Here is a 12066-nt window from a genome sequence, read left to right on the forward strand (position 1 = left end):
AGCAAAGCTCAACAACTTTTGGGACGTCCTGGTTTTTACTTTAAAAACTCTTTTAAACCATATACAGTGGTACCTTGGGTTAAGTACTTAATTCGTTCCGGAGGTCCGTTCTTAACCTGAAACTGTTCTTAACCTGAAGCACCACTTAAGCTAATGGGGCCTCCCGCTGCCGCCGTGCCGCCAGAGCACGATTTCTGTTCTCATCCTGAAGCAAAGTTCTTAACCTGAAGCACTATTTCGGGGTTAGCAGAGTCTGTAACCTGAAGCGTACGTAACCTGAAGCGTATGTAACCCGAGGTACCCCTGTACAGAATTATTTAGCTTGTGATATTCTTCACTAACCCGGGCAAATGAAGAGTCCCGAGGTCGTCATGTTTGGGGGGAAAGAACTGTAGCCCAGGGGTAGAACAAAGAAAGCTTTTGGTTCAGTAAAAGATGCTCCTAGGAGTATCATCCAAAAACCAGGAAAGGCTCTGCTGGCCAGTGTAGGTGATACAGAGGCAAATTGGTCTGTACTCTGTACACGGCAAAGTTACTTGGGAGAGCATTTGGCGATGGCCCCACAGCTGCGCCAGAGCGATCTGTATCCCCTGGGCCTCTTCCTTGTCTGTAATAATCAGCAGCCTTAATCTGAAATCCTGATTATCCTGGAGGTTTTAGGCCTCCAGCACGTAGCATTCTCCTGCCCTGAAGTTTATGCAAGCAGAAGGGCTTCTAAGACCGGGAGGAGAGAAGGTACCCAGATCTCTCTGTTTGCCTTTCCGGTGCCCCTTGGGCATGGCTGACACTATCGCAGGGTTTCATCGCCGTCATCGTAGAATGGTAGAGTTGGAAGGGACCTGCAATGGTCATTTAGTCCAGCCCCCTGCAAAGCAGCAATCTCAACTAGATGGCCACCCAATGTCTGCTTAAAAACCTCCATCATCTTCAAAATGTGCCAGGGGATATCGGCTCCAGCTCTACAAAGCGAGGACATCCTTTTTTCCCCAGTGAATTTTTTTTAAGGGAAAAAGCAAATGCAGATCGTGCTTGCTTTTATATTTTAAAAAAAAAATGATAGTTGGCTGTATTTATTTATCTACTTATTTATTATCTAAGAAAAGCATTTATTTGTCTATTATTTATTATCTAAGAAAAGCAATGACAGACCTAGACAGCATCTTAAAAAGCAGAGATATCACCTTGCCAACAAAGGTCCGTATAGTCAAAGCTCTGGTTTTCCCAGTAGTGATGTATGGAAGTGAGAGCTGGACCATAAAGAAGGCTGATCACCAAAGAATTGATGCTTTTGAATTCTGGCGCTGGAGGAGACTCTTGAGAGTCCCATGGACTGCAAGAAGATCAAACCTATCCATTCTGAAGGAAATCAGCCCTGAGTGCTCACTGGAAGGACAGATCCTGAAGCTGAGGCTCCAATATTTTGGCTACCTCATGAGAAGAGAAGACTCCCTGGAAAAGACCCTGATGTTGGGAAAGATGGAGGGCACAAGGAGAAGGGGACGACAAAGGACGAGATGGTTGGACAGTGTTCTCAAAGCTACCAGCATGAGTTTGACCAAACTGCGGGAGGCAGTGGAAGACAGGAGTGCCTGGTGTGCTCTGGTCCAGGGGGTCACGAAGAGTCGGACACGACTAATAACAAACTTGTTATTGTCAGGTGATGCTGAGAATCAGTGGCCCATGGTTGAGCGAGGATTTGAACCCAGGTCTCTCCCAGCTCCTAGCCAAGCACTCTAACCACTGCACCACGCTGTCTCTCCAAAGTGCATGTCGTCCTTTTAGAGCTCAAAGCACTTTATCTCCGAATCCTTATGACAGCCACGAATGCTAAGATAGTCAATATTATTGCCCCTTATATCACAGTTGAGGGCTTTGCAAAGGCTAAGACAACCTCTCTTTCCTAACATGATAGTTTGGGGCTGTTTTTTTCTTTTCTTTTTAATGGAGGAACACTCATTCATCTGAGCCCCTGAGTGGTACAGTGCCAAACCGTCTCACTGAGGACTAGGGCCTTGGGCCTCTCCACACCAGAGCAAAATGTAGACCCTATTCCAGGGTCTTTTCTCCCTTTAAATGCAGGTTATTTGGTGTGTGTGTGTTTACACTAGCCCTTTGGGGACATTCCAAACATAAAAAAGACCCCTGCATTCAAATGGGGGGTAGCTCAGTTGGCAGAGCGTGAGACTCTTGATCTTGGGTGAAATATACTCAGAGTTGAGTGTGGATTTCATGCTATTTATTCAGCTCATAGTAGTGAGGAATAAAAGTTCCCCCAACATATCTGCTTTATATCCATTATTTACTCAATGGGCCGCACATGATTGGCTAATTCCGGGATTCTCCTGTAGGCCAATCAGGTTGCGGATTCACTTCCACCTGAAGCTGGATTTGGTGGCTCCTGCGGACCAATCAGACTGCTGCATTTTGGATCCTATTCAACTCAGTACATAACATCAGGGTTGTGAATTTGAGTCCCACGTTGGATGAAAGATTCCTGCATTGCAGGGGGTTGGGCTAGATGATGAAGAAGAAGAGTTTGGATATGATATCCCGCTTTATCACTACCCAAAGGAGTCTCAAAGCAGCTCACATTCTCCTTTCCCTTCCTGCCCCACAACAAACACTCTGTGAGGTTAGTGAGGCTGAGAGACTTCAGAGAAGTGTGACTAACCCAAGGTCACCCAGCAGCTGCATGTGGAGGAGCGGGGAAGCGAACCCGGTTCACCAGATTATGAGTCCACCGCTCTTAACCACTACACCACACTGGCTCCTTGTGGTCCCTTTCAACTCTATGGTTCTATGAAGTATGGGACATCACTGGGGAGGATGTAATGGACAGTGAGGCAGGCTAGTACAAATCCACATTTTGGTCCAGTGTGGACAAGCCCTAGTGTTGCTCTTCCAAGAGAAAAAACACACCATTCCAGTTCATTGGGAAAGGTGCAACAACAACAACAACAACAACAACAACAACAACAACAACAACAATTTTATTACTTATAGCCCACCCATCTGGTTGGGCTGCCCCAACCACTCTATTCCAACACACACACAAAAACATCAAACATTAAAAACCTCCCGAAAAAGGGGGCTGCCTTCAGATGTCTTCTAAAAGTTGTGCAGTTATTTATCTCCTTGACATCCGTTGGGAGGGCGTTCCGTAGGGTGGTGCCACTACTGAGAAGGTCCAACAGTTTTATGAGAACCACGGTGAAAATGTTGTGCCCAGACGTCTCCGTGTGAATTCACCTTCCTTGCAGACAGAGGGCTGTTTGGGGCTGTCAGAAAACCGGCCGTATGTCTGTTTTCCAAGGGCAAGCTGCAGAACGGCACCCTTGGCGAGACTTGAAATCCTAGACCCTTCCCCAAATCGCCAAGGGTTGTTGGCTGACACTTTTGTTTGCGTCTGCCTTTGTTTTCCCCCTTGCTGAGGTTTCATCTGAAGCCGCCCGATCTGGAACGGTGAGCGTCTAACAGAACCTTTCCTTTTCCCTGTTCATTCCATGGTTGTGCATCACAAGCCAGTGTCTCCTAGCAACCAGTCCCAGGAAGGATGGCCAAATTATCAGCAGAGGGTGTCGAAGAAGTCTTCCAGCTGCCGGTAAATAAAAAGGGAAACACGGTCGAGGCTGAGCTTTGCGGACGGGGGTGGAGGGGGTGGAGGCCGTCGCCCTGAAATGCAACACACGAAAAGCTTGCCAAGTTTCACTTTCTCAGGAACCAGAATATAAAGACGCAGCGGATTAATTCTGGGAGCAAAAAAATTACCCGGCAGATTTGCATGAGGACACCTTTGTGCTGGGAGGGTCGTAGTTCAGTGGTAGAGCTTGTGTTTTGTATGTAAAAAGTTCCATGTCTGATCTCTGACAGGGCTGGGAGAGTCAGACTCCTTGCCTCAAGCCCTGGAGAGCTGCTGCCAGCCAGTGTGGACAATATTGAACTAGATGGAACAGTGATCTGTCTCAGCTTTCTGTGAGAATTCAAGTTTTGGAACCGAGTGTTCAGGGTCAGGGCTGGATTTAGGTTTGATGAGGCCCTAAGCTACTGAAGGTAATGGGGCCCTTTATCTGTCCAGCTGTACTTTATCAACAAATTGTCACTGTTTTTTGTGTTGAATATACACTATATGGTAATTTATGGACCCAACAAGTATCTGAAGCCATTTGCACATGTGGCCATGCAATCAGTCCATGCAGAATGTAGGCACCATATATATAGAAAGGAGCAAACCAGTGATATTTTAGGGTGCAGACTAGCAGGCGAGGCCCATGACTTACATCATAGGAGCCTACACAACACAAAACACTGTTGCTGTATGTAGGTTTTATTTTATTTGTTTTTTGTCTTATATTTTGGAAATGTGCATCCAGCTTGTTTAGCTTATACAGTACATAAATTCGGCACTATTCAGGGTCAACCGTTTGATATCTTCGGTTGGGAGTGAATTTTCAGATTTGGCCGGATTTGCAAATGTTGTATATAGTTTTTGTGTGTATGTGGTTGAGACAGTGGGAAGAGAGGTCAAATTCTGACAGCATAGTGCTCGGGGAAATAAAAAATGACATGGCGGGATTCTTCTGTTATGAAGATTGCATTTGTTTGCTTATTTATTTGGTTCATGAGCTGCCCTATAACACCTGCTCTCTGGGCAGCATGTAAGAGAAAATGACAATAATGACTGTATTTTTGGTTTCTATGGAAGCTGCCCAGAGTGGCTGGCGGGGTACAAATAATAAATTATTATTATTATTATTATAAAGTTAGAAGTCACTGTTACAGGAAATACATTCATAAAGTGGCAAAGCCACACCTCTTTACTAAAGAACATCCACTTTCTCATTGAGTTATGATATCTGAGAGCTCATTGGTATATATCTATTGGTGATTAGCTTTTATTGAAATCTGTTTTGGTGTCGTCAGTGATCTGCAGCTGATATCCACTCAGGCATAAATAAAATAATAAACCAATGAACTGGTAAATTCCCAGGAAAAGTAATTTATTATTAGTAGTAGTAGTTGTAGTAGTAGTAGTCCAAGCAGGAGATAACCAGAGCATGCACCACTCTGGCAAGACAGTCTGCGGGCAGGGAGGGTCTCATCCTGCATACCAGATGGAGCTGATAAACAGCTGCCCTGGAAACACAATTGACCTGCGCCTCCATGGACAGCTGTATACTCACTGAACTGTCTATTATGACCCCAAGGTCTTATTCCTGGTCCGTCACTGCCATAAACGAACCCATGAACATATGTGTGAGATTAAAAAACAAGAACCCACCTTTGCCTGCTTGTGTTTCTCAGCGAAATTTTCTGCTCAAGGTGAACCAAAGAGAGCCAGCAGTATTAGCTGTGCGCATAACAAGGCCTCTTAAATGAAGGGCATAATTAACTGAGTCTTTAGGTGAATTAGCTTGAATACAGGGCAGATCGCAGCAGGAGTCTTTCGTACGCTGCTAATCTCTCTCCACAGCCCTTGGCATCAGGACTTTTGCACCCTTATTCCCATTTCGATTCCTGCTTTCAGAAAACCCACAGTCTCTCTCTCACACACATATACACAACCTTTGCTAAGATGGAACCATCCAGTTGATTCGGACTACAACTCCCATCAGCACCAGCCTGCCTCCTGGGGAGAGTGTTTCATCAGCAGAAAATCTTGCCCATGTTCCAGCAACTGATGCAGAACAGGGTTTGTGGCTGGTGATAGCTCAGTGGGGGGTGAATCCAATTGAACACAGACCCTATGTTGTTTAGTCGTTTAGTTGTGTCTGACTCTTCATGACCCCATGGACCAGAGCACGCCAGGCACTCCTGTCTTCCACTGCCTCCCGCAGTTTGGTCAAACTCATGCTGGTAGCTTTGAGAACACTGTCCCACCATCTCGCCCTTTGTCGTCCCATTCTCCTTTCGCCCTCCATCTTTCCCAACATCAGGGTCTTTTCCAGGGAGTCTTCTCTTCTCATGATGTGGCCAAAGTAGTGGAGCCTCAGCTTCAGGATCTGTCCTTCCAGTGAGCACTCAGGGCTGATTTCCTTCAGAATGGAGAGGTTTGATCTTCTTGCAGTCCATGGGACTCTCAAGAGTCTCCTCCAGCAGCATAATTCAAAAGCATCAATTCTTTGGCGATCAGCCTTCTTTATGGTCCAGCTCTCACTTCCATACATCACTACTGGGAAAACCATAGCTTTAACGATACTGACCTTTGCTGGCAAGGTGATGTATCTGCTTTTTAAGATGCTGTCTAGAATCATAGAATCTTAGACCTTGAAGGGACCCCATGGGTCATCTAGACCAACCCCCTGCATTGCAGGAATCTCAGCAAAAGCATCCATGGTAAATGGCCACCCAAGCTCTGCTTAAATCCCTCTAAGGAAGGAGAGTCCATAACCTCTCGAGAGAGAGAGCGTTCCACTGTCAAACAGCTCTTACTGTCAGAAAGTTGTTATAATAATAATAATTTTTTTATTATTATTATATCCCGCCCTCCCCAGCCAGAGCCGGGCTCAGAGCGGCTAACAACAATAAAAGTAACACAGTTTACATGAAATCACAATCAATTAATTGAAATACATTCTAAAATTGATTCATTCTAAAATCAATTCAGAATCAAATTAATGGCAACCATTGGGCTACAGTTATATGAGGATTACCAAAGGAGGGGGTCAGACTGTGCCTTGGCCAAAGGCCTGGTGGAACAGCTCTGTCTTGCAGGCCCTGAGGAAAGATGTCAAGTCCCACAGGGCCCTAGTCTCTTGTGACAGAGCGTTCCACCAGATTGGGGCCACAGCCGAAAAAGCCCTGGCTCTGGTTGAGGCCAGCCTAACTTCCCTGTGGCCCGGGACCTCCAAGACGTTTTTGTTTGCAGACCGTAGGTTCCTCTGTGGGACATACCAGGAGAGGTGATCTCGTAGGTACGAGGGTCCTAGGCCGTATAGGGCTTTAAAGGTTAAAACCAGCACCTTAAACCTGATCCTGTACTCCACTGGGAGCCAGTGCAGCTGGTATAGTACCGAATGAATGTGATCTCACAGCGAAGACCCCATAAGGAGTCTCGCCGCGGCATTCTGCACCCGCTGGAGTTTCTGGGTCAGTCTCAAGGGCAGCCCCACGTAGAGCGAGTTACAATAATCCAGTCTGGAGGTGACCGTCGCATGGATCACAGTGGCTAGGTCAGGGCGAGAGAGGTAAGGAGCCAACTGCTTAACTTGGCAGAGATGGAAAAATGCCGCCTTTGTTATAGCTGAAATCTGCGCCTCCATGGATGTTTATGTTTAGTCGGAATCTCCTTTCTTGTAACCTGAATCCATTGGTTCAGGTCCTACCCTCCAGAGCAGGAGAAAACATGCTTGCTCCATCTTCCATGCACTTTAGATATTTGAAGATGGCTCTTCTCTCTCCTCTCAATCACTCTTTTCCAGGCTAAACATACCCAGCTCCTTCAACCACTCCTCATCAGGCTTGGTTTCCTTTTTTTAATTATTATTTTTTTTAATTTTAAATTATAAAATGGACCACAAAACTTTTCACTTATACAATCTTTTTGGACTTCCATCAGCACCTCTGATGATCCACCGTTTTAACCACTTCTTATACATTTCTTAACTTTATATTGCCTTTACATCTCTTAACAAATCATAGAATCATAGAATCATAGAATCATAGAGTTGGAAGAGACCACAAGGGCCATCGAGTCCAACCCCCTGCCAAGCAGGAAACACCATCAGAGCACTCCTGACATATGGTTGTCAAGCCATCCTTCCCCTTGTGCATTTTTACAATGCTTCTAATAATACTCCTCACAAAACTTCTTGCAACCCTACAATTGTCATCTGTTCTTCACAATTACTTTTCAAAAAGTCCGTAAATTTACTCCAGTCTTCCGTGAATTTCTGGTCTCTCCGGTTTCGAATCCTTCCTGTTAGTTTATCTAATTCTGCATAGTCCATTAACTTCATTCTCCATTCTTCAATCGACAGTAACTCTTCTTGCTTCCATTTTTGGGCCAATAATATTCTTGCGGCTGTTATTGCATATAAAAAGTGCTTACATTCCTTTCTATTTATATCACTCCCCACAATGCCCAATAGAAATGCTTCTGGTTTCTTTATAAATGTATATTTCAACATTTTTTTCAACTCATTATATATCATCTCCCAGAAGCATTTCACCTTTTTACATTCCCACCACATGTGATAAAATGTTCCCTCATTTTCTTTACATTTCCAACATTTATTACTGACTTTATACATTTTCGCTAACTTAACAGGTGTAATATACCATCTATACATCATTTTCACCACATTTTCTTTTAGGGCATTGCATGCAGTAAATTTTAAACCTTCCTTCCATAATTTCACCCAATCACTCAGCTGTATATTATACCCAAAATCTTTGGCCCAGTCATCAGGCTTGGTTTCCAGACCCTTGATCATCTTGTTCGCCCTCCTCTGCACACCTTCCAGCTTGTCCAGTTGTGGTGCCCAGAACTGGACATAGTTTTCCAGGAGTGGTCTGACCAAGGCTTCTTAAGATGTGAGGCTTGAACCCTGAAACTTCTGTATTCGAAGCATGCAATGTGTTGTAGCTCTGAACTGTGGTTGTTAGCCCATAAGGGGTGGCAAAAGCCTGGGATTGTTCCCCCTTTTGTCAAGAGATCATCATCATTGTTAATTTGCTAATCACTTCCTACACAATCAGCTCAATGCGATGGACAAGAAAAACAGCAAAATAACAGCTGAAAACACTAAAAAGGAGGCCATACGTTTCAAACAAAACTAAAACAATTCAAAACAGGCACTCAAAATATGTAAACTGCTTAGTTATTTCTCTTGAAATGTGAATTAAGTAGTTGATTCATATATCAATCAGTCAATCATCACAAAATCAACATACCGCTTGATTGTAAAAAAAACAACTAAGCCTCTCAAAGCAGTTTACAAAAAAGATAAAACAGTAAATAGGAAAGTTAACAGGAATTATTTAAGACTTTTAATGAAAAGTTAAAATGACTATAGGCTACAAACAGATTTAACCTCGCAACAGCTTTCTAAGCACTTAGGTAGGCTAGGCCTGAACAGAAATGTTTTCAGCAAGCCTCAAAAAGAGCTCAATGTTTGCCTGGTATCAATAGGCAGGGAGTTCCATAGGTATTGCCACCCAAACATATCTGAGTTCTTACATACGCGGAACAGGCAGCACATGGCACCTGTCTTGCCGCCAGTTCCACTGAACAATGGGGTCAAGCGGTCACACGTGGGGGAAGGCAATTTCGTAGGCAGGCGGGTAAAATATCGGGGAGGGTTTCTGGGCGTGGGGCAGGTGGGTGTTTGGAATAACAGGCCTCAATGCGTCACTCACGTTTCTTCCTCCTTCATCCCATCCTCTCCATCAGCAGAAAACGGGCCGCCAGCACCTGAGGGATTTGCTGGGCTGGGATGAGTTTGACGAGGTCCGGGATCTGCGGCAAAGCATCTGTCTTGACATCCATTACCGCAGTCTGGTGTTCGCCACCGAGAAAGGCTTGTCATGGGTGGCTGTGGCAGAAGTGGGAAGGCTGGCGGGGGAGCTGCTGGAAGAAACCATCGGTGAGTCAAGGAGAATTTCACTTTGCTTCCTTATTTATTTACAGTGGTACTTTGGTTCTCAAACGCCTTGGTTCCCAAACTCCGAAAACCCGGAAGTAAGTGTTCCGGTTTTCGAACGATTTTTGGAAGCCGAACGTCCGATGCGGCTGTCGGCTATTGTTTCCTGGCGGCGTCAGTCAGAAGCTGCGCCTTAGTTTTTGAACATTTCGGAAGTCAAACGGACTTCCGGCATGGATTAAGTTTGGCACTTTTGTTTTTGCTATTTATTTGGCGTTTTTTGTTTTTGAGGCTTTTTCAGTTCATTTGTTTTTCTGACTGTGTGAAACCCAGTTCAGCTACCGATTGATGAATCGTGTGACTGCAGAAATGGATAAAAGCCCCCCATCTAAACAATGACCATCATCAGTGCAGGGAAGGAAAGAATTTTTTTTTTTCATTTTTATCATCTACAATACTATCTTATTTATTTTATAGTACAGTACATTGATTGTTGTTTTCATTTTATGGATCAATGGTCTCGATAGATAGTAAAATTCATGTTAAATTGCTGTTTTGGGTGTTGTTTTTAAAAGTCTGGAATGGATTAATTCGTTTTGTGTTACTTTCTATGGGAAGCACGCTTTGGTTTTGGAACCGACTTCCGGAATTGATTAAGTTTGAGAACCAAGGTAGCACTTGTATTTTCATGATCTGTATGTCACCATAGATCTCATAACTCTCTCTCTCTCTGTGTCCTACTTTGATTCCTGTAATCCAAATACTGAACCCTGCGATCATCGCCTGAGGCCCTTTTTCGTGTGCCTCCTCCACAAAAGGCCCGGAGGGTGGCAGCATGAGAACAGGGCCTTTTCTGTGGTGGCTCCCCTGTTTTGTGGAATGCTCTTCCCAGAGAGGATCGCCTGGCACCTTCGTTACATATCTTTAGGCATTGGGAGGAAAGGTTTCTCTTTGGCTGATTAACATTCTACGGTCTTTAATAGTGTTTATTGGTCATTGGTTTGTTTTTGTTTCATTCGGTATTTTGTGTTTTCGTTTTGTGTTTTTATGCTGTGAACTGCCTTGTGATTGGTATACCAATTTAATAAATATAATATTAGTAGTAACAACAACAACAACAACAACAACAACAACCTGCTCTACACGGAGCTGCCTTTGGAAAGTGCTCAGAAACTTCAACTTGCTCAAAGAGCTGGAGCAAAATTGCTGACCAGGGCTGATTATCGGGAGCAGATTGTTACAAGAAGCTCCACCAGCTACTAGTCTGGTTTTGGGGCACAATTCAAAGTGCTGGTTAAGAACTATAAAGTTCTACACAGTTGAGGTCCAAGCTATCTGAAGGATCATATTCCCTCACACATAATTCCCTGGACTCTAAGATCTTAGGGGGGAGGCCTTCTTTCGGCCCCACCACCCTCACTGGCCTGCTTGGAGAGGGCCTTCTCGGTGGTTGCTCCTGAACTACTTTGGAATTCTCTCCCTAGAGAAGCCAGACTGGCTCCCTCCTTGCTGTCATTCTGCCAGCGGGTAAAGACTTCCTGCTTCCTTGTCCTTGACAAGGACAACTGTGACTTTAAAGAAGAATGAGAACCTTTTGCAAAGTACTTAAAGAAACAGCAAACTGAACTGGACTCCTTGGCAGGTTTTGAATAAACATACACAAATTTATTATTGGTAACATATAGAGAGATAAATTAAGGATCTTTACAATGTTATAATATGCAGAGAATAACATGTGCTGAAAAACAAGAGAGAGGAGCTGAGTGAAGTCAGGGGGGTGGGAGGGTGGATTCCTGGTTTGGGGAGGGGGGAAAGGTGGAAAAATGAGGATGATATGTTTTTGATAAATTACAGATAGGTAGCCGTGTTGGTCTGCCATAGTTAAAATAAAAAAATTCCTTCCAGTAGCACCTTAAAGACCAACTAAGTTAGTTCTTGGTATGAGCTTTCGTCTTACAGGAAAAGGCAAGGGGTGAGAAGGTGAAAAATGGCTTAGTCATGTATAATGGGATAAGAATCCAATGTCTTTGTTCAAACCAGGTCTCTCCATGGTTTTAAGTTTGGTAATGAGTTGCAATTCAGCAGCTTCTCTTTCCAGTCTATTTCTGAAATTCCTTTGTAGTAAAACAGCTACTTTGAGATCTTGTATAGAATGTCCTATATATACATTCTATACAAGATCTCAAAGTACCTGTTTTACTACAAAGGAATTTCAGAAATAGACTGGAAAGAGAAGCTGCTGAATTGCAACTCATTGAATGTCCTGGGACGCGGGTGGCGCTGTGGGCTAAAGCCTCAACGCCTAGGGCTTGCCGACCGAAAGGTCGGCGGTTCGAATCCCCGCGGCGGGGCGCGCTCCCGCTGTTTGGTCCCAGCGCCTGCCCACCTAGCAGTTCGAAAGCACCTCCGGGTGCAAGTAGATAAATAGGTACCGCTTACCAGCGGGAAGGTAAACGGCGTTCCGTGTGCGGCTCTGGCTCGCCAG

General features: G+C 44.5%; 2 protein-coding genes across 5 annotated transcripts in view; one reads left to right on the forward strand and one right to left on the reverse strand.

Annotated features, from left to right (window-relative positions):
• Nucleotides 1-998, reverse strand: part of RP1L1 (RP1 like 1) — a 47844-nt gene extending 46846 nt beyond the window's left edge. The window contains exon 1 of the mRNA XM_082216283.1: nucleotides 343-998. The gene's annotated coding sequence lies outside the window, so the exon portion shown is untranslated. The remainder of the gene's footprint in view (nucleotides 1-342) is intronic.
• LOC309529542 (uncharacterized protein C8orf74 homolog) overlaps nucleotides 1-12066 on the forward strand; it is an 86366-nt gene that overhangs the window by 23716 nt on the left and 50584 nt on the right. Inside the window, exons 2-3 of one of the 4 annotated variants that reach the window (XM_082217861.1) lie at nucleotides 3522-3601; nucleotides 9392-9584. In XM_082217861.1, coding sequence (XP_082073987.1) covers nucleotides 3554-3601; nucleotides 9392-9584 — 241 coding nt within the window. In that variant the 5' untranslated portion in view covers nucleotides 3522-3553. The remainder of the gene's footprint in view (nucleotides 1-3521; nucleotides 3602-9391; nucleotides 9585-12066) is intronic. The other 3 variants (XM_082217863.1, XM_082217864.1, XM_082217862.1) reach the window with 3 other exon arrangements.

This window comes from Podarcis vaucheri (genome assembly GCF_965113315.1).
Source record: "Podarcis vaucheri genome assembly, chromosome: 3".
Lineage (NCBI taxonomy): Eukaryota > Metazoa > Chordata > Lepidosauria > Squamata > Lacertidae > Podarcis > Podarcis vaucheri.